This window comes from Aptenodytes patagonicus, chromosome 22, assembly GCF_965638725.1.
Source record: "Aptenodytes patagonicus chromosome 22, bAptPat1.pri.cur, whole genome shotgun sequence".
Classification (NCBI taxonomy): domain Eukaryota; kingdom Metazoa; phylum Chordata; class Aves; order Sphenisciformes; family Spheniscidae; genus Aptenodytes; species Aptenodytes patagonicus.
In genome coordinates, this window is record NC_134970.1 from 517295 (window position 1) to 537648 (window position 20354).

A 20354-nucleotide genomic window follows, 5' to 3' on the forward strand; every position below is an offset into this window, starting at 1 on the left:
TAAAGGTGTTTACAAATACTCCTACCAAAATCTCAGAAACTTTCACAGCTTCATATTTACTCTTACACGAACAGCAGTGCAATAAGCGTCAGCCTGCACCCTGTGAAAGAATGAAGGCTGGTAGTGTGCATCCAGGTGGAGATGAAGATTAGTGGGAAAAAAGAACATGCAATAGAAAAAAACCAAACCTTGGTCTCGCAATCCACTGTTTGCTACAGTTAGATTGTTCTAGGCAAAGGCAGGAATAAGGTGAAAGATGGAGACTACACCAGCCCAGCAAAAGCCACCGCACGTCGTCATCTTGGGCTTTTTGAGGCTGTTGGAAACCCAGTCCTGTAACTCTGGGGCGTTGGTTAATGGGCCACAGCGATCCAAGGCCGAAGCAGCGATGCCGAGTTGGCAAAAACATGCCTACATGTCCCTGAATGTCAGAGCACATTTAATAACATGACTTCCCTGAGGGTGTGACAGGTCTTGGTCCTCAGACAAAAAGTGCCGAATTCTAGCACCGAGCAAAGCGTGCATCCGTCAGGGATGGCTGTATGATCATCTTTAAAAAGTACCAAGTAATACCTGCTACACATAAAAACATAAAGGCAGAAGTATTACTCCACTGATCCTTCTGAAATGCAGAAGGAAATCGCCCCCCCGAGACCCCTGAAAACAACGTAAGGCCCCAGAAAGCGCTCCTGGGGACCCTCCACAGCATCCCCTCCACCCCTCTGCCGCGAGGGCTGGGCCCTCCCTGCAGAGCATGTCCGTCCTCCTGACCGTCACGACTTCTCCAGCTGAGGCCTGCACCAGTCGGCACAGTGCCCCACCTCAGGTGGGCGGGAGAGTTCATGCAGACACACGCTAAAATTCAGATGCGGGAACGCACACTGACAGAGCCTTCGTCTCGGTGTTTGCTATTACACAAGCGCCTTTCTAAACCATCCTCAGGGCCACCATCGGATCCCCCGGGGAGGGAGAAAGCTCGGGGTGTATCGAGGAGGTTTTCTGCTTTGCAGAAACTTAAGTGCAACTTTTTTCCATGAGAGATTGCTGGGCAAGTCTAACTGCAGCCATGATTTGGGGCACTAAATAATGCTGCAATGGACAGTGAGACAACCAGCTGCCAGCAGAGAAGAGTGAATGGGACAGTGTTGCTCTTTTGTATAAAATCCTACAAGTAACGTGTGTGCATGCTTAAGACTCAAGAAATCACATTTTCTACTTTCTTCCTCTAGCAAAATACCATTCAGACGCTCACCCCTCTGTACTATCTGCTAAAGGAAGGTCTCGGTCCTGCATGGAGGACGTGGGGGTTGCATTTCTCTTGGCCTTATTTTCTTCAGGCTTACAGTGAACTCCAAAGCCAGAAAGTATGGAACACACTTCAGCAAGGGCTTGGCTCAGAGCCCCTTGAAACCCGAGGGAGCCTGACATGGTCTGTGATCTGGGCTTTCTGCGGAACTCACCCCTATGAGAAGGGGGAAATCGCCTCCCCAGGCTCTCCCTCCACCTCCCCCATGCTGTTCTGCAGCTCCCGCCTGTGGGGTGAGAAGCACGGCTTCCCAGATGGCCCAAACCCTACACTCCATCGTTTACCGGGAGCAATGCCTGGAAAGCAAGCACAGGATCAGCCCCACATGGTGCTCCATGCTGCACGTCTGTCCTGAGTGGAGCATGCACACAAAATGAAAATATTCTCATCTTCCCGAGCACCTGCTCACGAAGTCCCAGACTCCCTGAGCCAGGGCCAAGAGGCTTTCTGTCAAGTAAGGTCTGTCCCAAACAATTTAGTGTGCACTCACGGCTGCTTGTGCTGAGGCTGGCCTTTGGCCAAGCACAAAGTGACAGCAAAGAAAATTTAGGCACTGTAGCGACCTTAGCAAAAGAGCCCAAATTTAGCAGAAGGAATCGCGAATGCACACAGAATACCCACAGCCAGACAGCAGCTCATTTGAAGGCAGCACCTCACATGATTATCAGGGTGACTCTACCTTTTCTCCTCATCCTACTACTTTTTCAGAGGGGTCCATAAAAGAGCACAAAGCCAGAGATTTTAAGCTTGAGGTTAATTTGGAATAAGCCCAAAGCTACAACGCACCATATAGGAAATTATGTAAACTCACTGAATTAGTTTTCTTGGTGAAGAAGAAAAGATTTCCCCATGACACACTTCTTTTTATCTAGAAAACAACAGTAAGAAGAACCTGTGCTGCAGAAATGGACAGCAGCTCTGCAGCAGAAGAGAGAGAAGCTGTCGTTCGCCTTGTAGCACAGGAAGCAGAGTTAGAAACACTACTGAGCGGAGTGCTCTAGGGTGCTCCCTACGAAGTTACATTATACACGTTTGCTGTGGAGCGCATGAGCTAGTTAAGTTTTACCTCCCTCTCTTGGTAGCAACCTAAGCTTAAAGAGTACATTTCCTTCTCTCCATAGCATAGGCAGGGTACCCCTTCATGATTTTCTACTCTGTTTTAGAGAAGCTAGAGCCAAATAAACTGTTTCATAGTATAGCGATTGGACTTTCACAGGCAACTGCGTGGAAGGAACTCAGCAGGCAGCCCTGCTCCCAGAACCATAAGCCTGCCCTGCCCTCATGACATGCCAGCATTTGATCAAAGCTTGTTAAAACAGTGCTGAAAACTTGCCAAAAGGAACTCGGCTCGCTCCTAGCTCCTCTGTAGGCTCTGTAAGGCCTTGGGTGAGTTGTTTCATCCCACTGGGGCTCGGTTCCCAACTGCGGAACAGAGATAAGCCACTCAAGCATGCTCTGCGTATATAGATTTGGGAGGACTTTGGTCTGAGCACCGTTTTTTTTTTTTCCTGCCAGGATAACTGTAAGTTTCCAAGCATGTGGCCCTTAGATACCCCACAGTCAAGCTAATACTTGGCTACAGCTTCTCATTGTCACTCTTGTGAGCAAAACACACCTGTGGTAGCAGTGTTGACAGAGCCCTGTGCAGCTGAGCTGGAAGCAGCACGTTCAGACCCTGGTGTAGATAACACTCCAGCTCTCCGCTGCACCGACACTCCCCTGTGTGCTAGGCTGGCGGTAGGAAAAGAGGGACATTTTGGAGGCAAGCATGAGGGAGAACAAGGCCTGTAAAAGGCCAGCTATTTACTGCCAGGAGACTTCGGGGAAGCTGAAGGATTCTCAGAAACACTATACTGCCACTCTTCCTCACAAGGCCATGTTTTGTTTTCCAGGATTTTAGGATAACACACAAAAGTAGTATTTTAACACCTAAGAGAGGAAGGAAACATGGCACTCTAAAATGCCTCATGCACCTGCTGTGCTGAGGCAAGGATCTCCAGCATGCAGACTGTTGGTCAAGTCTCTCCTGCTTCTATTTCCTTTTAAAACCATGGAGAGATTTTAGGTTTCCTTGGCTCTATGTAATTTGGATAATTTATTTCTGAAGTGGCAGGAATTACCTTTTAAGCTCTAGTAACAGAAGCCAGCATTTCTCTGCAGTTTTAACTAAGTGTTCAGAAATGGGGTGCAGATCCCCAGCTTCTGAAGTCTCTGCAATTTTCACTCCTTTTTGTGTGATCAGAGTTGCCTCTGTAAAGAATTAACATTTACAACTCCATTTTGCCCAGAGGTTCACCAGGAGGTTCCCTACTTCATTTACTTGAATAAATGATTGATAAGAGTGGTTGATAAGGATAAAGGAGGAAAGGCTGGATGCCACAGAACATCAGCAGTGAAACGCATCAGATCTCCGAGGTAATTCGCAACATACCTAAATGGAGCAGTGACTCAGAAGGCAAGCATTCCTTCTGAGCAATGGAGAGGCTGCACGCAAGAAGTGGAATCTGGGAGTTCAGGCAGTGCTTCACTCACCTGCCTGTCAAATGAGTCACTTAAATTTCAACAATATTAAAATAACAGCCTGCACCTCCAAGGCAGCCAGCAGCAGACAAAACACTACAAGTATAGCACAGTTATTTCCCTGGCAGTCTTGGATGTTACAAAGGTGCAGGTGTCTCCACTCATACTGACCCAATGGGGCTCTGCAGTTGAGTTTTGAGTAGCAAATAATCCACACAGAAACCCCCAAGAAACAGGACCATACAGACCACAGGAAGAAGCTTCAGCTGCCCTTGCTACCCCTTTTGAAGTGTATTTCACAGAACACCGCTCCATCGCTTCTGATGTCCCCTTAGCAGCTGGCAGGCACAATCAACAGGCAGTCCCAGTGAGAGGCGCTGCTTACATTATAGTGATAAATGTTGCAGTGCCTGGGAAGGCACAGGGTTGGAGTTAGGACTCCTGTTTGCCAGCCAGCTTTCCAAACGTACCCACTCTGGCTGTCATCATGATTACTGTCCAGGACAGCCTTGTTTTTAGCAGGTGTGGCTGCTGCACCTACAGGCATCTTTGCTTTCCACAAGCCCTAGCTTTACTCAAAGAGCAAACGCTTCCCTTTCTGGCTTGATTCAGGGAATTCAACCCATCTAGCTGACGGGTCTTAGAGAGACCTTGCAGGACGCTACATTCAGAAAAGACTCTGATCGTGATCAAGATCACATGACACATTTTGTGTTGAAAGTAACAAAAAGGAAGCTAGAAAAAGCTGAATAACAAGCTGGTTTGTTACTCCAGGAAAGTGCCTAGTGACCATTTCCACTCTAGTGTTGCTGCCTTGACCCCATGGGGAGCCAATTTGTAATGTTTTTAGTGCAGTTTGGCATGGATAACTACAGTGTTTCCAGGCTCCACAGTGGGTACCCGCTGGCTAGTCGCACCACTGATGCTTCCTGATTGTGCCAGCGAGGCTGTGGCTCTCTGCAGCTGATCTGGAGCAGGAAAGTGCCTGACCTCTAACTAACAGAGCCAATTTTGCTGTTCAGCCACAGTATTCCTTCCAAACAATGCTGCTAAGACTGAGCACTTTACACCCCTAAGCAGATGGTTCATTATCTTCCATCCCATTTGCCACTGAGTGATAAGAACAGGCAGTGGGCCTAGCAGAACACTGGCAGTTACCAGAAATGTTTTGCAGTCAAGCAGAATTCAGACTTGCAGACTTGAGTGCAGAGACTGCAGAGGATCTAGTAACCCATTCCGGAAAGTCCAGAACTCAAGAACCCAGACAATTCCTACTTTTTCCAGCCAGTAACCTGAAAACACGCATTGACAGTTAACATTAGGATGGTGCTTTCAGGAGAGCAGAACTCTGTCCAGCTGCAGTTGGCTGGATACAAAAGCAGTGCTGTCTGGAGGTATTAGTAGATTAATAGATAGAAAATAGATTAATAGACTTGGAAGCACTTCATTTTCTAGATTTCTTTAAGCACCATTTTTTAAATGTACCTTAATACATATTATTTGTAATGCACCTTGGAATGAACCAGTCATTGTCAATGAGGCATATAGAAAGAAGAATCTCTGGGGCTCTCAGATTCCCCCTTCTTGCTTCTTTCATCACATCCATCCCCATTAATTACTTCAGCTGCAGGCAGCTCCCACCCTCTGCAGCTCAACTTGAATCAACCTGGCAGTATCTTTTGTCACAAAAGACAAGTAAGTCACTGCAAAAGGTAGATATAAGGCCCACACGCAGTGGGACCACACTGCCCGAGTGTAGTGTTAGAGACCCAACAGATGTAGATAGATATAAAAATAAATAAATTTTAAAAAATCTAACACCTACAAACTGGTTCTAGTTTCCTCCTTGTCCTCTAATAAGAGTTAAAGAAAGTAGAGCCCCATAGCTGAGCTCCTCTCTTCGGATGGGAAACTTGAGCAGAGAATGGGATGCAGCAGTAAGACCTCTAGAATCACTGCATTGATCTAGAAATTTGATCTAGAATCAACTGCATTGGCACTGGCAAGTGTCACACAGTTTTTTAGGACGCTTCTCCCCTCCTAAAGAAATCTTCTACCAGCTTGTCAAATTTCTGTGAGGAATTCTGCTTTAGGATATTTAAGGGAGTGAGTAAATACTGCCCTGCAAATCCAGTTGGAAAGTGCTCATCAGAAACAGGTGCCTGGCTAACAGCGCTAGCTGCTCTTGCTACTCCTGGCTGTTCTCCACTCAGCTCTTCCTTTCCTTTCTCCTTGCCTGGGTGACAACAAGTGCAACCTTCTGAGCAGAAAGCTGACTCACAGCAGTTCTGCTGAAGAACCTTAACACCCATGAACTCTTCAGATTTTTCAGTATGTTTCTCTGGGGACTCATAAACAACTCCTCGGGGCACAGAATGCCGGGCAGCTCTTTTCAAGAGACGCCTGGGTTCCTGCGCCTTCCTTTTGCTTTGCTGCTGTACAGACTCTTGCACAGGCTTTGGGATTTTGAGGTCAGGAAGTGCCTGGGGGGCAGAACTTAGGTATTTCTGAAAGTAAGCCTGGCATATGCCGCCCCTCACAATTGGAATGACCGAGCAAGGTTTCAGCCACTTCACAAACTCGCACAGCTCCGAAAAGGATGAGTGATCCGAGTACAGAACGGGGTAGATGTTGGGGTGGGTGACCTTCACGGGCCTGCCGGTAGGGAGGATGGCAATGGTAGGGTGCAGCGTGTTCCAGCTGACAAGGGTATCCCAGCGGATCTCAGTGATATCCACAGCACGGATCCAGCCAGCCCCCTCCTCGGTGGTGAACACATCAGGCAGCTCCAGCAGCCGCATCTGCTCCAGGCGCCAGGGGCTCACCACAACCCAGGTGCTGAACTCCATTGCCAGGTCCACCAGCAGTGCCTCCTTCCCCAGGCTGTACACACCTGCAAGGAGAGCCATGAGCAGCACACCAGGGATGGGGCAAGGGGGCACAAGCCCCTGCCGAGGGGAGGGTGCTGAGGGCACTGCAGCGTGAAGCGGCACTCACCGATGACGACTTGGTGTCGTGGGTGCATGCGGATGACGTGGGCGGCCTGGCGCGTGGCATGCTGCCGCGAGGGCAGGGGCCGGTGCGGGTGGCAGTGGGTGTTGTCCAGGTAGAGGCGGTCAATGTGGCGGCCCCTCAGCGCCGGCTCACCCTGCATGGTGCTCGTGTAGCGGAAGTCCCCTGCAAGGACAGGGCCGTCAGGGCAGAGCGGGGGCCGCGGCAGGGGCCGCGGGGGCCTGCCCCGTACCTGTGTAGAGGATGGTGCCGAAGGCACCCTCAAAGAGGAACATGACAGAGCCGGGGCAGTGGTTGGAGTCAAGCAGCGTCACTGTCACCTCCTTGCCCAGCACGTGGCTCTGCCCCACCTCCAGCGGCCGGATCCAGCACGTCGGCACCTGCGGGGACAACCGGGCGGTGAGGACCGGGCGGGGCGGCGAGGACCGGGGGGGGGCGGCGAGGACCGGGCGGGGCGGCGAGGACCGGGCGGGGCGGCGGCCGGGCACACCTACCTGGAGGCGGCGGTGCAGGAGGCAGGCGGTGAGCGGCGAGCAGTACAGCGGGCGGCTCCAGGTGCTGCTGAGCCCCACCGTGTGGTCCGAGTGCATGTGCGACAGAAAGAAGAGGCGAGCACCCGCCGCTCTCCGCACGCTCCAGAAGTCCACGGCGATGGGCGTACCGGAGATCACCGTCCCGCTCATGGCGGCCGCCCGCCCCGCCGCTTCCCGCCGAATTTGGTGGGCGGTGCCGCGCAGGCGCAGGCGGCGCGGGGCGGGGCCAAGTCGCACGTCAGGGGCAGGGCGGGGACGTGTGCTCAGCGTGCGGGGAGGGCCGAGGCGTCACGTCAGAGGCGGGGCTGGGGCGCGTACGTAGGGCGTGACGTGACGTGACGTGACGTGACGTGACGGCGGGCCAGCGGCCGCGGGAGCCAGGCACCATCTTCTCGTAGCCGGGGCTATGCCGTACCTGGGCGGCGAGGAGGCGCTGCGGGAGCTCCGCCGGGCCCTGGCCAACCCGCACGTGCAGGCGGACCGGCTGCGGTACCGCGCCGCCGTCCTGCGCGTCATCCGGTAGGGCGGGCGGGGGCGCGGGGCGGCGGGGGGGGGGGGCCGGGCCGGGCCGGGCCGGGCCGCGCTGAGCGGTGTCTCCGCCGCAGGCACATGGCGCAGGGCGCGGACGTGTCGGGGCTGTTCCCGGAGATGGTGAAGGCCAGCGCGGCGGCCGACGTGGTGCAGAAGAAGCTGGTGTCGCTGTACGTGCGGGCGCAGGCCCCGCGGCAGCCGCAGCTGGCGCTGCTGGCCGTCAACACGCTGCGCAAGGACTGCGCCCACCCCAGCCCCGCCGTGCGGGGGCTCGCCCTCCGCAGCATGTGCGGCCTCAGGTGGGCCGGGGCGGGCCGGCGGGGCCGGGGCGGCGGGAGGGGGCCGGGGCGGCGGCCCGCTGACGCCCGCCCGCCCGCAGGATGCCCGGCATTCAGGAGTACCTCCAGCAGCCCCTCCTCAGCGGCCTGCGGGACAAGGCCTCCTACGTGCGGAGAGCGGCCGTGCTCGGCTGCGCCAAGATGCTGAAGCTGCAGGGGGACTCCGAAGTGGGTAAGCGGGCGCTGCGCAGGGCTGTCCCCCGTGGTGGAGCGCGCTGGGGAGGAGGCGGTGGCGGCCCGTGGGAGTTGAGAGCGTGTTCTGGCCTGCGGTTTGTCCTGGGTTCGCTGCGCTGCCGCTGGGTTGTCGTGGCTGGGAGACAGAAAGAGGAAGATAAGCGGGCTATCGCTGCGTATCAGACTGTTACTGAAACACCAGGCACTGCGAGGTTCCACATCAGAGTGCCCCTTTTACATGGTACCTGCTTTTACAGGGCCTCCTGCGACACCTGGCTGGTTCCGCAGGCTCTGATCGGCTGGGTGCCGTTCTCACACCCGCAGACCTTCGGGGAAAAGTTGTGCCAGGGGCAGGAGTTACTGTAGAGCTGGATGTTTTGTTGACTGCTTCTCCTAGTTCAAGATGTACCTTTTGTTCGTGATAAATGCTTATAGACAGTGATTAAATTGCAGCGTGTCAATAGAATTTGATATAGAGACCTCTGCTTCTTCGCAGATGGTGCGTTGGTGAATGAGCTATACAGTTTGCTTCGTGATCAGGATCCTATTGTAGTCGTGAATTGTCTGAGGGCCTTAGAAGAGATCTTGAAGAAGGAGGGAGGAGTTGTCATCAACAAACCCATTGCCCATCATCTCCTCAACAGGTTTGTTTTCTTTCATAATAAGACAGTGCTGGAAGCTTCATTCTTGTTCTTGGTGGTTTGCATGCTAGCAAAGCAGGTATTTCTGGGCTCCTGTCAGAACTTGAAGGGAAGAGTCAGGCACCCAAAAATGGAGGTGCCCATCCTAAGAGAAACCAAATTACTTTTCTGCTAAGATCTTAAGAGACATCTGAGATGCTCTGCTTTTCCAGGGGGTCTTTGCTTTGGCTGGTGGTTTGTTGTGGAATTGTAAGTTAATGCGATTAGTTGGGGTTTTTTTTGTGACAGTATGCATGATATATTTGTGGGACAGGTATATTCTAGTATGTCTCTCCCAATCGGTTGAAGGATATATAACTTATCCATTACTTGAAGAAATTAACTTTTCTGCAGATAATTCTATATGATCTGGCAAAAGGGGGGTGTTGCTCTGCCCAGGGTTCTTGTCAATGTTGCTGTCTGGCTTAGAGCACCAGCAAAAGTGCACATGACTGATACTGGGTTAAGCCTATGTGCATAAACTAGTCAATTCTCTTGTGATAAAATTGTGGTATCTACTTCTGAAGCATAGCCTTTGGTTTGGAACAGAGACCATAAGAAACTCGGAGGCTAAGGCCTCTACTCTGCACAGCGCAGATCTTCGTGCGCTTCTTGACTCCTGCAAGCTGTGTTTATTCTCTTGGCAGGATGGCTGATCTGGATCAGTGGGGGCAAAGTGAGGTGCTTACCTTCCTTCTGCGTTACAGACCCCGCAGTGAGGAGGAACTCTTCGACATACTCAATTTACTGGATGGCTATCTCAAAAGCAGCAGCCCCAGCGTTGTGATGGCAGCCACCAAGCTTTTCCTAGTGCTGGCCAGGGAGTACCCACATGTGCAGGCAGATGTTTTGGTGAGAGTGAAGGGACCGCTGCTGTCTGCCTGCACTTCTGAGAGCAGGGAGCTCTGCTTCACTGCGCTGTGCCATGTGCGTCAGATCCTTGGTAGCCTTCCTGGCCATTTTAGCAGCCACTACAAAAAGTTCTTCTGTTCGTATTCAGAGCCCCACTACATCAAATGCCAGAAGATGGAGGTGTTGTGTGAGCTGGTGAATGACGAAAACGTACAGCAAGTGCTGGAGGAGCTGAAGGGCTATTGCACTGATGTATCGGTAGAGCTTGCCCAAGGGGCGATCTTCGCCATAGGTAAGAGCTGTGTCTTGCTTCAGGAGCAGCTGCAGCCCTAGGCCTTTAAGGTGGGCCTTTCTCTGCTGAAGTATATCTGGGCAAATGCCAAATAACTGATGTGTGCTGAAGCAGTACAGCCCTCTATAGACCAGCCTCCCCAGGAATGTTTTGTGTGTGTTTCTAAACCACGATTGTGCTGATTTTTTCAGAAGTCCTGGTATTGAACTGTTTCAGGGTGTGCATAATGTCCTTGAATCTCATTCAATTGTCTGTGCTCTGATGAGATGCTCTGAAGAAATTGTGTCATTTCATCTTATTAATGAGCCTTATAGTGTTGAATGAAACTCTGTAGTGGGTGGAGGAGTGCTCTAATACCTGCTTGTTCTTTGAGTCGTGGTGGGGGCAGTTAAGGTGATTTGGGGCACTTTAGTTTTGTTTTTGTAAGCTTTAAAATAGGTGAGTTCCTATAGTATTCATAAGGAGAAGGCCACGGATGCTAAAATGCCTTTCTTATGTGTTCAGACGACTTCTGAGGCACGGCTTCAGAGAAAGGAACATATCCCTTGTGTGGGGAACAAGCTCATTTGACTACACTTTTCAGAAATTGTAGTCAAAACGGAAAAGGGAAAGGCTGTTTCTTTAAAGTGAGTTTGTGATGAATAGTTGGGCTCATGTTCCTATTTCACTCTGACAAAAGGTTGACTTTTATGTCCTTTGGTGTCTCTGCAGGCAATATTGCTAGGACGTACACAGAACAGTGCGTAGGGATTCTGACAGAGCTCCTGGGGCTTCAGCAGGAACATATCACTTCAGGTAATCATCTGCCGGCTGTTTGCCTGGCTTATGCTTTCAGGAAGTGGCCTTGCTGAGGCTTGTGATCCCAAACTTGGCTTTTCGTTTAATTGGCATCTTCAGGTGGAAGTCTTCCTGGTGGAGTGGGGGTATATAGTGTGACCAGACATTGTAGTTTTTCCTTCCTTAGGAACTACTCTGTGTGGTGAAGGGGGAGATGGTCATACCTGCGTTCATGGTCCGATGTGGAGGCTCCTTTCTGGCTGCTGCCTGCTGACTTAGAGAGTGAGGGACTCGGCAGAGACATTTTAGTGACTGTTTGAAAGCCAAGATGATTAATAAATCTTTGTGATTTCCGTTCCTTATATAATAATCTGATTCAGTTGTACCCAGGCTTCTCTTTTTCTTCTGCTGCCCTCAGGTCTAACTTCATATCATTGTTGTTTCTGCCCTCTCTTTTAAATGGTCTTGCTTTCAGTTTTGGAAATCACATGCTTGCACTCAGCTGTTGAATTAGGTCTTAGAAGCTGCTGGTGTTTCTGTAAGTGGGCAGCAGAGCCTTTAAAATTTTGACCTAAAGTTCACGAGACTCATTTTGAATTGGTGTTAGTTTTAATTTGTCATTCTAACCTTGTGTGTCTGAAGCATCATGAGTCAGTGTCTTTTTAAAGGCTAGGGAATGTCCAGAAGAGAGATTACTTTCCAGCAGCCAGAGGAACAATCGGAAGTTTCAGTACTTTATTTTAGACTTGGTGCAACTTTGCTCTGACGAATGCAGTGTCATGGGACTTTGAAGAAGGGTGTCTCAAATCATAGGCACAAGCAAGGTGCTGACCTCCCTAGCTAAGATTTGCGAAGTCTCTCGGGTGGGGTTTTTTGGATTTTTTTTTTTTCCCCCCCCCAGGTAGTTTTATAACTCTTCGGGAATGCTGAGCGTTTTGTTTCATTGCAGCGGTAGTACAGGCTTTTCGGGACCTGGTTTGGCTGTGTCCCCAGTGCACGGATGCAGTGTGTCGGGCACTGCCTAGCTGTGAGGACGCCATCCAGGACAGTGAGGTAAGGTGGCTTTGTGCCTTGGGCTTGCAGCTGTTGAGGATGGGTGGACAACGACTGTTTGGCTTTCCTTTGGCTCACGATTGGCGGGCAAAGACCAGAAATCTTTAGAAGACTTGTTCTCTCTTATCTGTTTATTTCATGTTGGCACTGTCTTTCTGGTAAACAGTGCCTGTTTGCTATTTTTTTCCGTGGTTCCTTCAGGGCAAGCGCGCGCTGATCTGGCTCCTGGGCGCACATGGTGAGAAAGTACCGAATGCCCCCTATGTTTTAGAGGAGTTTGTGGAGAACGTGAAATCAGAGATGTTCCCAGCAGTGAAGATGGAGCTTCTGACAGCATTGGTGCGACTTTTCCTGTCTCGTCCTGCTGAGTGTCAGGACATGCTAGGGAGACTGCTCTATTACTGCATAGGTGGGTTCCCTTCATTCTGTTTGAAGCTGTAGTACAGGCTTTTTGGGACCTGGTTTGGCTGTGTCCCCAGTGCATGGATGCTGCGTGTCAGCATCGTGAAGAGACCATCCAGGACGGCAAGATAAGGTGGCTTTATGCCTTAGGCTGCTACTTGGCCCCTAGCTGTCTGGTTGGTGAGTGTAACAGGTTTACACTGTATCCCTGGGAATCTGTTTTTAGTAATTAAGGGTTAGTACTTCGGGGAAATCTGGATGATAGAATTCTACATAAATTATGTCTCTCTAATTCCCAGAGGAGGAGATGGATATGGCAGTACGAGACCGTGGATTGTTCTACTATCGCCTTTTGCAGTCTGGTGTGGAAGAAGTGAAATGGGTCCTGTGTAGCCCCAAGTCTGACCCCTCTCTGGGGCTCCTGGAAGACCAAACTGAGCGACCTGTGAATACATGGGCTTCAGAGTTTAATACTCTTGCACCAGTTTATGGCAGAGAACGCTGGGCACTCGTCACTGCTCACCAGCCAGCAGAACCCTCTTACGCTTGTTCTTCTTGTACTGACTCCAGGAACAGCGACACAGGTAACCTGCCTCACCTTCATCTGGGATCCATTTTCCCCTTGTCAGTAGATGTTCTCACATGGGTTTCTTTAGAAGAAGATCACAGTGCTTTGAGAATGCTGTCTTAGTGTTCTGACTATCTTGTGCAATGCATGGCTGATCACCGCTGAAGGCACTGTGATTCCAGCCCTCTTCATCTGATGGCTGCGTAAGATGTTCTTTGTGAAATTGGGAGCTGCATCTTATATGCTGCATCTCACGTTTGTGGTTTCATTTCAGAGTCACTGATTTCTGAAGGGAGTAAAGAAGTCCTCAAGGTTCATCCCAATACAGGCAGCCTGACCTTAATTCCTGATGTTTACCTGACTGCAGAACAGTTTGAGAAGACCTGGCTGAGCTTGGACATGAGCTGCCACCTCTCCCTGCCCTGGTGTGGGACTGTTCATCCGGATACCATACAGACGGCTCTTCACGTTGTCCACATCCAGACTATTGCTATGAGCAAAGCTGGCGTCCAGCCGTGGAAAGCTTATCTCAGTGCTCAGGATGACGCAGGTTGCCTCTTCCTAACAGAGCTTTTGCTTGAGGCGGCAGATTCAGAGATGCAGGTTTCAGTGAAGCAGAGTGAGGCAAAGCCGGAGGCACTGCAAACCTTTATTTCGGCGTTAAGGACGGTCATGGGGGCAGTTGCCGGACTGGGGTCCTGATTGTTCACGGCTGCCAGTAGGCTGCTTGCTCGGGGCACAGGAAAAGTTTCTTCTTCTGGCTTCATTTGCCATACTTGATGCTGGTTTTGTACTTTTAAACTGTGGGAGTGTTAGCGGCCCTTTCCTGGAGCAGAGCTGGGCCTAGCAAGGACATGTGGTGTGGGAGTAGCTGCAGCTCGCAGGTATGGGATTGCGGCAGCTGGTGAATGGGGCAGGGTGAACGGTCTGTCCTCCCTCTGGGCTGGGGAAAGGACAAGGTAATGCATTCGTGAGCCCACTGCTTCTGGCATGAGTCACAGAAGTGGTGGCAGCTATGGTGATTGTCACAAGGCACTAACGTGACTGGTGGAACCAGAAATGAGCAAAATTCAGGGATGTGTTTTGGAGAGTTTTTTTCATGAGAATTGTAAATAATTCAAAAACCAGTTCAGAGACTCCAGGACTCTGCTGCTTATCTCACATTAAGAGGAACAGTGCAGTGAAGAGAGAAGTATTTAGTTCTTGGCTCCCTTTACATGTGGTTTAGTTTTCTGTCTGATAGACGGATTTTGATAGTAGCTTCCCTTACAGGTGAACAGAGCTCTGCTGTGTCAGAGGTGGGTGGACAGGGTACATCGTGCTCGCTAGAAACAGTATGTTTCTTTTTCAAGAGAAAGAAGTGTATTTTCTAGTTGAATTGTGTTACTGCAATCATGAATCGCCCTCTCTGAAATTCCCCCCTCGGAACTACTGTAAGAAAATGCAGGAGTGTGCAGGTTGTGTATGATGTGTTTGCGTGAGTTAATAAGGCATGGGTTTTGTAGCCTGCATCACTTTGGCCATGTCAGTGAGCTGTCAGTCCTTGGTGCTCACACCAATAATGGAAGAATTGCTGTTTAGATAATTAACCTGTATGGAATATTAAATTTTTGCTGATACTGATTTTTACCATTTGTTACTTTGTAACTAGAACGGGTATTTAAAGGTTTGTTTTCTGTGTAGTACTTACTTCTGTGCAGTCCTGTCATCCTGTCCTCACAATACAGTACACGAGATGGTGCAGTGCTGTAAATTTTTACAGTTTTTGAAGTTACACTCTGGCCAGCCTTGGGACTTGTTTTTTGAAGAGCATGTTGACGGCACTCCATCTGCTCTACTGAAAGTTACGGAGAGTTGGACTTCGTACGGTGTCATGAAAAGTGTCCTTGTCAGAGCCATGTTTCACACAGTGGCAAAACCCTGAAGAAGGCTCCTTGGCTGAAGGTTGAGGTGCATTGGTTACCATAACAGGGCTTTATGGCACTCCATAAGGAGTGGCTTTGTTAACCCTATTCTGTAAGATTTCTTTTAATGACTGTATTGTACCTTTAAATTGCAATATGCCTTCCATGCACTTCACTGAAACACTGCTGTCACTGTTAAACAACAGGTTTTAGATTTTATTGTTGATTTTCCTAATAAAAATGTGACTCATTCCTGGCTGTTTTCCGGAGTATTTGTTCATTCAACTCTGAAGTCTGCAGGATGGAGTCATCCGATCACTACCGTGGATCCGGAGAGAGCTGCAGTCCAGCTCCTGCCTCTGTGTCAGACGGGGCTTTTCTCTCTCAACCTCCCTGAAGCAAGGCTTTAAGGAGCAATTGTGCAACAATATGTTTCAGTCTCATATGCCAAATTACTGTAACAGGTGAGCTACCTACGAGTGATAAGAAGTCAGCTGTAGCACAGCTCCTATTAACAGTTTCCAGTGTCTTTATGCATATGTTGTATTCCTGTCCTTGCGGAGAGCTGCATTGGAGCATCGGCATTGTGCAGTTTTCAGAAAAAAAACAGTTGATAGCTTGTTGGCAAGCTATCATTTATGCTGCTGTGGCTAGACCGAGTCTAGTCTTTGCCTGGGATGGGACTTGGAGCTTCTAGCCTTTTATCCAGACACCCTTCCTGATGAATGAACAGGTCAACAGTCTTCGATAACTTGTAAATACTTATTTCAGTTGATCTTAAATTACTTATTTTGAAACTAAACCACACCCATAGCTTGAATGACGACAGTTAAGAGAGCAAATATTGGCATGTTGTGCTGTTCTGGGGGTGGAGTCTGGGGTCATACTCTTCCCAGAAGGAAGAACCTGTGCAGCTCCGGGAAAAGCCAAAATCCGGAGGCAAAGCTCACCTGCAAAGAGCAGCAGCTGCAGTGGTGTCCCTGCCGACTCTGCAGCGGGGAGACACGCTGAAATGGCAACCTTCGAGGAGCAGACAGAATGCATCGTGGAAGCCTTGTTCTCTGACCTCACAGGTGAAGATGGGAGTGACTGCCGGAGCCTGGAGACAGACTCGGGAGGTAGGGCCTGTGTGGGAGGAAAAAATGGTTTGTTTGCTGTAGATGAGAGAGGAGAGTTTTGACTGAAAGCTTAACGGAAGGAGGTTGTAGCTTGGGGTTGTTGGGTTTCCTAAAATGCAGACTTGTGATGACTTCCAAACCCTCTCTGTTTTGGGGGAAAAGTTAGAGCAAGGTAAAGTTGTTTAAATCTTGGGCAGCCCACAGCTGCAGTCTGCCTTGGCAGGGTCTGGCAATGGGGGCTGTGAAGGACGGCCACGCCGCTTTCCACTCCTGGGGGCTGCGGGTGCTGGTAGCTGGCAGTGCTGGCAGGGAAGGCGCCGCCGGCTGCTGTGCCCCACACAGATCCGCAGGTCCTGAGTAAATTGCTTGAAACCAATGGGGTGGGACAAGTTTTAATTGTCATTATCAAAAAGAAAGATCATATTGCTTATTGGATGAAAACAGTTGCTTTAACATGTAAGACAGAATGTGGTCTTTGCTTCACAAAGCTCCTAATATCATTTGGGCTACTTTGGTTTGCTGGCAATGCTGCAAGAAACCCAGAATTTAGCCTGTATTCATATTGCTTTTCCCATTATTTTCTCGGCAACAAACCAGCTAAAATGTCCCAAGAGACACTGGGATCTTGCTGACACCAGATAGCAAGAAAAGTCGATTTCTCAAAAGCTTCACGGAAGTTTGTCATTTTGCCTAAAGAAAGTCTCCATTAGCATACTGCTTGTCTCCCTCTCCTGGATTAGATGCTTGTGCCTCTGCCTCTGCTGTCCTGAGCACTGTGAAACTGCCCCAGACCCCCGGGAGATGCAGGCTTCTGCCCAGGGCTGCAGGCGCCGAGTGCACCTGAATGAGACGAGCTAAGCTGGAATTAGCGGCTGAATGAGGGAGCAGGGTTGGATCAGGAAGCGATGCCTCCAGATAGTTGCCCACCACTTTATGTCAAAAGATCCTGCTTTCAGTTCCTTATGACTTTGTCAAACATGGAAATGGTTTGGCTGAAACTTTCAGTGTCGGGTAGCTCCTTCTGGCTGAACCTTGTTTTGGTAATATTCAGAAAAAATAAATAATACGCTGTTGTTGTTTTTTTCCCCTCAGGCTGCTTTAAGGGAAAAATGCTGTAACTGAGGCGCTCCCCCCCCCCCCCCCCCGCCCCCTTTAAGTGGTTTAGCTGAGAAGTTCTAATGGTTTTATACACTTGAGATTTGTGAAGTATGCCTTTTGCTCCTTTCTGAAAACCTTCCTAAATTTGGGTCACTATAAGACTTTGAAACGTTGCAATTTGCACTTGTTCAGAAGAGACCTTGAGTATAATATCTAAATTCTCCGAAGACTGCACACGATGATCTGCAGCCTTGAAATGCTGGGGGAATGCAGGCAGGACTTTGCCGTCTGATCGATGCTGCTGTGTCACTGCAGTCAGAAGAGAGAGATGAGATGTTTTCCGAGTCCTCTGACCTTCCTTGCTTGCTTCTGGCAGCCTGGGAGGAAGGAGCTGCTGGAACCCGGAGGGGTAAAAGAGAGGCCTTAGGGATGCCCTTGGAGAAACAGGAGTAGGGGATAAGCTGAGACTTGGGCACGAAGCAACTGAGGTGGGAGGAAAGAGACCTGGACAAACCCATAGTACAGAGCCCCTTGCTCCCTGTAAATCAATTAACACTTGAATGGTTGTATGATATTTCTTAGGGACTTTGGTTTTACATTTCCCAATGTGTCTTGTCATAGGTCTACCCTGCATTAACCTCCTGAGTGCTTGAGGCAGTAACTACCGTAGCACCCGTTGAAGGCAGCGTTTTGGATGCAGTAGACAGCTAAAGAGGCTGGGCTGTCAGCGTATGTTCTCTTTCTCTGCCTTTAATGCGTTATGCTGAAACCCCTCACCCTGCTCTCGCTGCTCTAGACCCTGTGCAGTCTGCAGGAGAGCCTCCAACCAGGTTTGACCCAGTCGTGGTCGCCAGTCGCCTGCGGCAGATGGGGGACCAGTGCAACATGGATTTTGAAAAGGTTTCCTCAGAGGCTCTTGCTGAAGTGCTCAAGGGGAAGGTAAAGCACACCCTGTCCTGCCTGGCCTGGCCAGGTCCTTGTCTGTAGGCTAGCCTTGTGTCGCCTTGTGTTGGAGAATAGAAAAAGCCTGGGGAGCAGCACAGCTTACGCTGCAGGAGTCGCGGGTCTGAGGGAAAGGGGCACGATGCCCCGCAGCCTCCCTTCATTTCTGTGTCACGGGTGGTGTGCGAGCCACCAGGACAGAAGCTGGACAAGGCACAGTGCGAGCTGCCTTTTCTCCTCCTCTCTTCCAAAGGCGCTGCTTTTTATCACCTGAGAAGCCCTGGAGCTGCATGGGCCGGCCTGTCTCTGCAGGAGATGCTCTGCAGTCTGGAGCTGGTGGGGGCAGCTAGTGTGTAGAGGGGGAAAGGAGGAAGACTGTGGTGAGAGGGGCAGAGCAGGTGCTCCAGCCTGCTGCAGGTGATCTGGCTCCAGCCTGCCCTGCGGCCAGAGCTCTCGTGCCAGCACACTTCTGGTGCAAGCACTGCAGGCAGTTGTAGCTTCAGGTTTGCTGCAGCTCTGGTTAGACTGCCAGCTGTCCTCCCCAGTCCTTCAATCGCGCTTCCCACTGCTGCGGTTTGTACAAGCAGCAGTAAAGGAGAGCCCTGCCTTGAACGTCCTGCGCTGTACGGGTATCACCAGGAAGCTGTGGGGTCACCTGCTCTAGTCATGGGTAGAAGCAGCAAATGCAGGAATTTAACTCAATCTTGGATTTTGAGCCAGGACTTATTTATCACACTGTCATTTAAAAAGAAGCTCAAACTGCCCTCTTGATGCTTGCAGATGGAGAAGTTTGGGGCTGCCGTGGACTCTCTCAGCAGGAGCTGGAGTAACCAGAACCCCGAGCTGGTCTATGAGAGAGTTTTTCTCTCTGTTTCTGTGAAATTGCTAATGCATGTTGCTAAGAAAGTCCCATCTATGGTGCAGCCCAGCCAACTCATAAATGTGATCAATGGAAATTCTCAAGTGAGAAGCTACATTGAGGCCTGCGGCGGATGGGTAAGGATGTAAAGGTGGTGGTGATGTTTGCCTGGACGTTTATGGCTCTTCCTTTGTGTCTCTCACCTCTCCCACCCGCCTCGCTCGGCTCGTCACTGATGCCCAGAGCGTCCCCCCAGACATGTGCACCAGCTAACTCGGCGTATAGCCGTGGAGCACGGCTTTGCTAAACACCTCAATGAAGTCTTACTGAAGCCAGCATCAAAATTCCCATCTGCTTCTCTGTCTCAGGGTTTAATTCCTTATCTTGGGAGCTCAGCTTGCTTCCTTAGATGACAATCAAAATAATGAAGGATGGGTCATACAAAAAGCGCCGTCCTGCTCACACAGATGACCAGACCCCGCTTGGCGCATTTTACCAGGGGAAGGGATGAAATCGGTCCAGGAGAGGGTTGCAGCGGGAGGCGGGTCACCCGTCCCTCCATCCCACGTCCTTCTCTTCCTGCTGGTTCCTTTAAACCTGCCTTGAATTCTTTCTCTAAAACACATCCACATGGGGTTTTTTGTTTGTTTTCAGGAGAACTTGGACAATTGAGAGAAAGGGCTATACTACTTTCCAGAAGGTGAAGCTGGGCTTCTCATTGATTCAACTGGGAGAAATGCTGTTGTATTTCTTCAGGAGACTGCAAGCAGAACTCTACGCATAAGCAACATGTAAAAGACATTCTGTATCACTAAAACCAGAAGTTAATAAGTGTTCGTTGTTATTAATTTGTTTTTCTGCTTGTGTTTGTCTTAAATTTAGCCATAAAAGTGGGCTTCACTCTTATTCGAGGTTTCTAGATTAGTGCTTAGTGCTGCAGTGTTAATTTTCAGACTCGTCAGGTAAATATTTGTTTTAAAACACATTTCCATTTGTTATTCTAAAGATCTCTCTGTTCCTCTCAGGTGATTCAAAGGCTTATTTTTGCAAAATTAAAATTTGACATTATTTTAAACTAAGAGTGATGGCTCTCTGTTGTGGTTTAACCTCAGCCGGCAACTAAGCCCCACACAGCCACTTGCTCACTCCCCCCCGGTGGGATGGGGGAGAGAATCGGAAGGGTAAAAGTGAGAAAACTCGTGGGTTGAGATAAAGACAGTTTAATAGGTAAAGCAAAAGCTGCGCACACAAGCAAAGCAAAACAAGGAATTCATTCACTCCTTCCCATGGGCAGGCAGGTGTTCAGCCATCTCCAGGAAAGCAGGGCTCCGTCATGCGTAACGGTGACTTGGGAACACAAATGCCATCACTCCAAACGTCCCCCCCTTCCTTCTT

General features: G+C 50.0%; 3 protein-coding genes across 6 annotated transcripts; 2 read left to right on the forward strand and 1 right to left on the reverse strand.

Moving 5' to 3' along the window:
- Positions 1-5754: 5754 nt before the first annotated feature.
- DCLRE1B (DNA cross-link repair 1B) lies at positions 5755-7170 on the reverse strand. The gene is made up of 3 exons (XM_076357964.1): positions 7159-7170; positions 6824-7003; positions 5755-6719 (listed from the first exon to the last, which is right to left on the reverse strand). Exons 2-3 carry the CDS (start codon positions 6978-6980, stop codon positions 5848-5850), a joined length of 1029 nt encoding a protein of 342 aa, XP_076214079.1. The 5' UTR covers positions 6981-7003; positions 7159-7170; the 3' UTR covers positions 5755-5847.
- Positions 7171-7729: 559 nt separating this feature from the next.
- Positions 7730-15198, forward strand: AP4B1 (adaptor related protein complex 4 subunit beta 1). 4 transcript variants are annotated; one of them, XM_076357960.1, is made up of 10 exons: positions 7730-7890; positions 7977-8201; positions 8282-8412; positions 8911-9058; positions 9802-10238; positions 10950-11033; positions 11965-12068; positions 12270-12477; positions 12770-13054; positions 13313-15198. In XM_076357960.1, exons 1-10 carry the CDS (start codon positions 7778-7780, stop codon positions 13738-13740), a joined length of 2163 nt encoding a protein of 720 aa, XP_076214075.1. In that variant the 5' UTR covers positions 7730-7777; the 3' UTR covers positions 13741-15198. The 4 variants fall into 4 exon arrangements, with proteins under 4 accessions (XP_076214075.1, XP_076214076.1, XP_076214074.1 ...); XM_076357959.1 differs by having other exon boundaries at positions 7731-7890; positions 9742-10238; XM_076357961.1 differs by lacking the exon at positions 10950-11033 and having other exon boundaries at positions 9742-10238.
- A 646-nt stretch (positions 15199-15844) lies between these two features.
- On the forward strand, positions 15845-20034 carry BCL2L15 (BCL2 like 15). Its single transcript, XM_076357925.1, has 4 exons — positions 15845-16060; positions 17955-18097; positions 18881-19096; positions 19614-20034. The coding sequence occupies exons 1-4, from the start codon at positions 15955-15957 to the stop codon at positions 19629-19631; spliced, it is 483 nt and encodes a 160-aa protein (XP_076214040.1). The 5' UTR covers positions 15845-15954; the 3' UTR covers positions 19632-20034.
- Positions 20035-20354: the final 320 nt, after the last annotated feature.

Coding starts and splice junctions, on each gene's coding strand:
- DCLRE1B (XM_076357964.1), bottom strand. CDS start 6,980: ATGCAGGGTGAGCCGGCGCTGAGGGGCCGCCACATTGACCGCCTCTAC. Junction 6,720..6,823: donor ACGACACCAAGTCGTCATCG/GTGAGTGCCGCT, acceptor CTCTCCTTGCAG/GTGTGTACAGCCTGGGGAAG.
- AP4B1 (XM_076357959.1), top strand. CDS start 7,778: ATGCCGTACCTGGGCGGCGAGGAGGCGCTGCGGGAGCTCCGCCGGGCC. Junction 11,034..11,964: donor GCAGGAACATATCACTTCAG/GTAATCATCTGC, acceptor GTTTCATTGCAG/CGGTAGTACAGGCTTTTCGG. Junction 12,478..12,769: donor ACTGCTCTATTACTGCATAG/GTGGGTTCCCTT, acceptor TCTAATTCCCAG/AGGAGGAGATGGATATGGCA.
- BCL2L15 (XM_076357925.1), top strand. CDS start 15,955: ATGGCAACCTTCGAGGAGCAGACAGAATGCATCGTGGAAGCCTTGTTC. Junction 16,061..17,954: donor CCTGGAGACAGACTCGGGAG/GTAGGGCCTGTG, acceptor TCGCTGCTCTAG/ACCCTGTGCAGTCTGCAGGA. Junction 18,098..18,880: donor CTGAAGTGCTCAAGGGGAAG/GTAAAGCACACC, acceptor TGATGCTTGCAG/ATGGAGAAGTTTGGGGCTGC.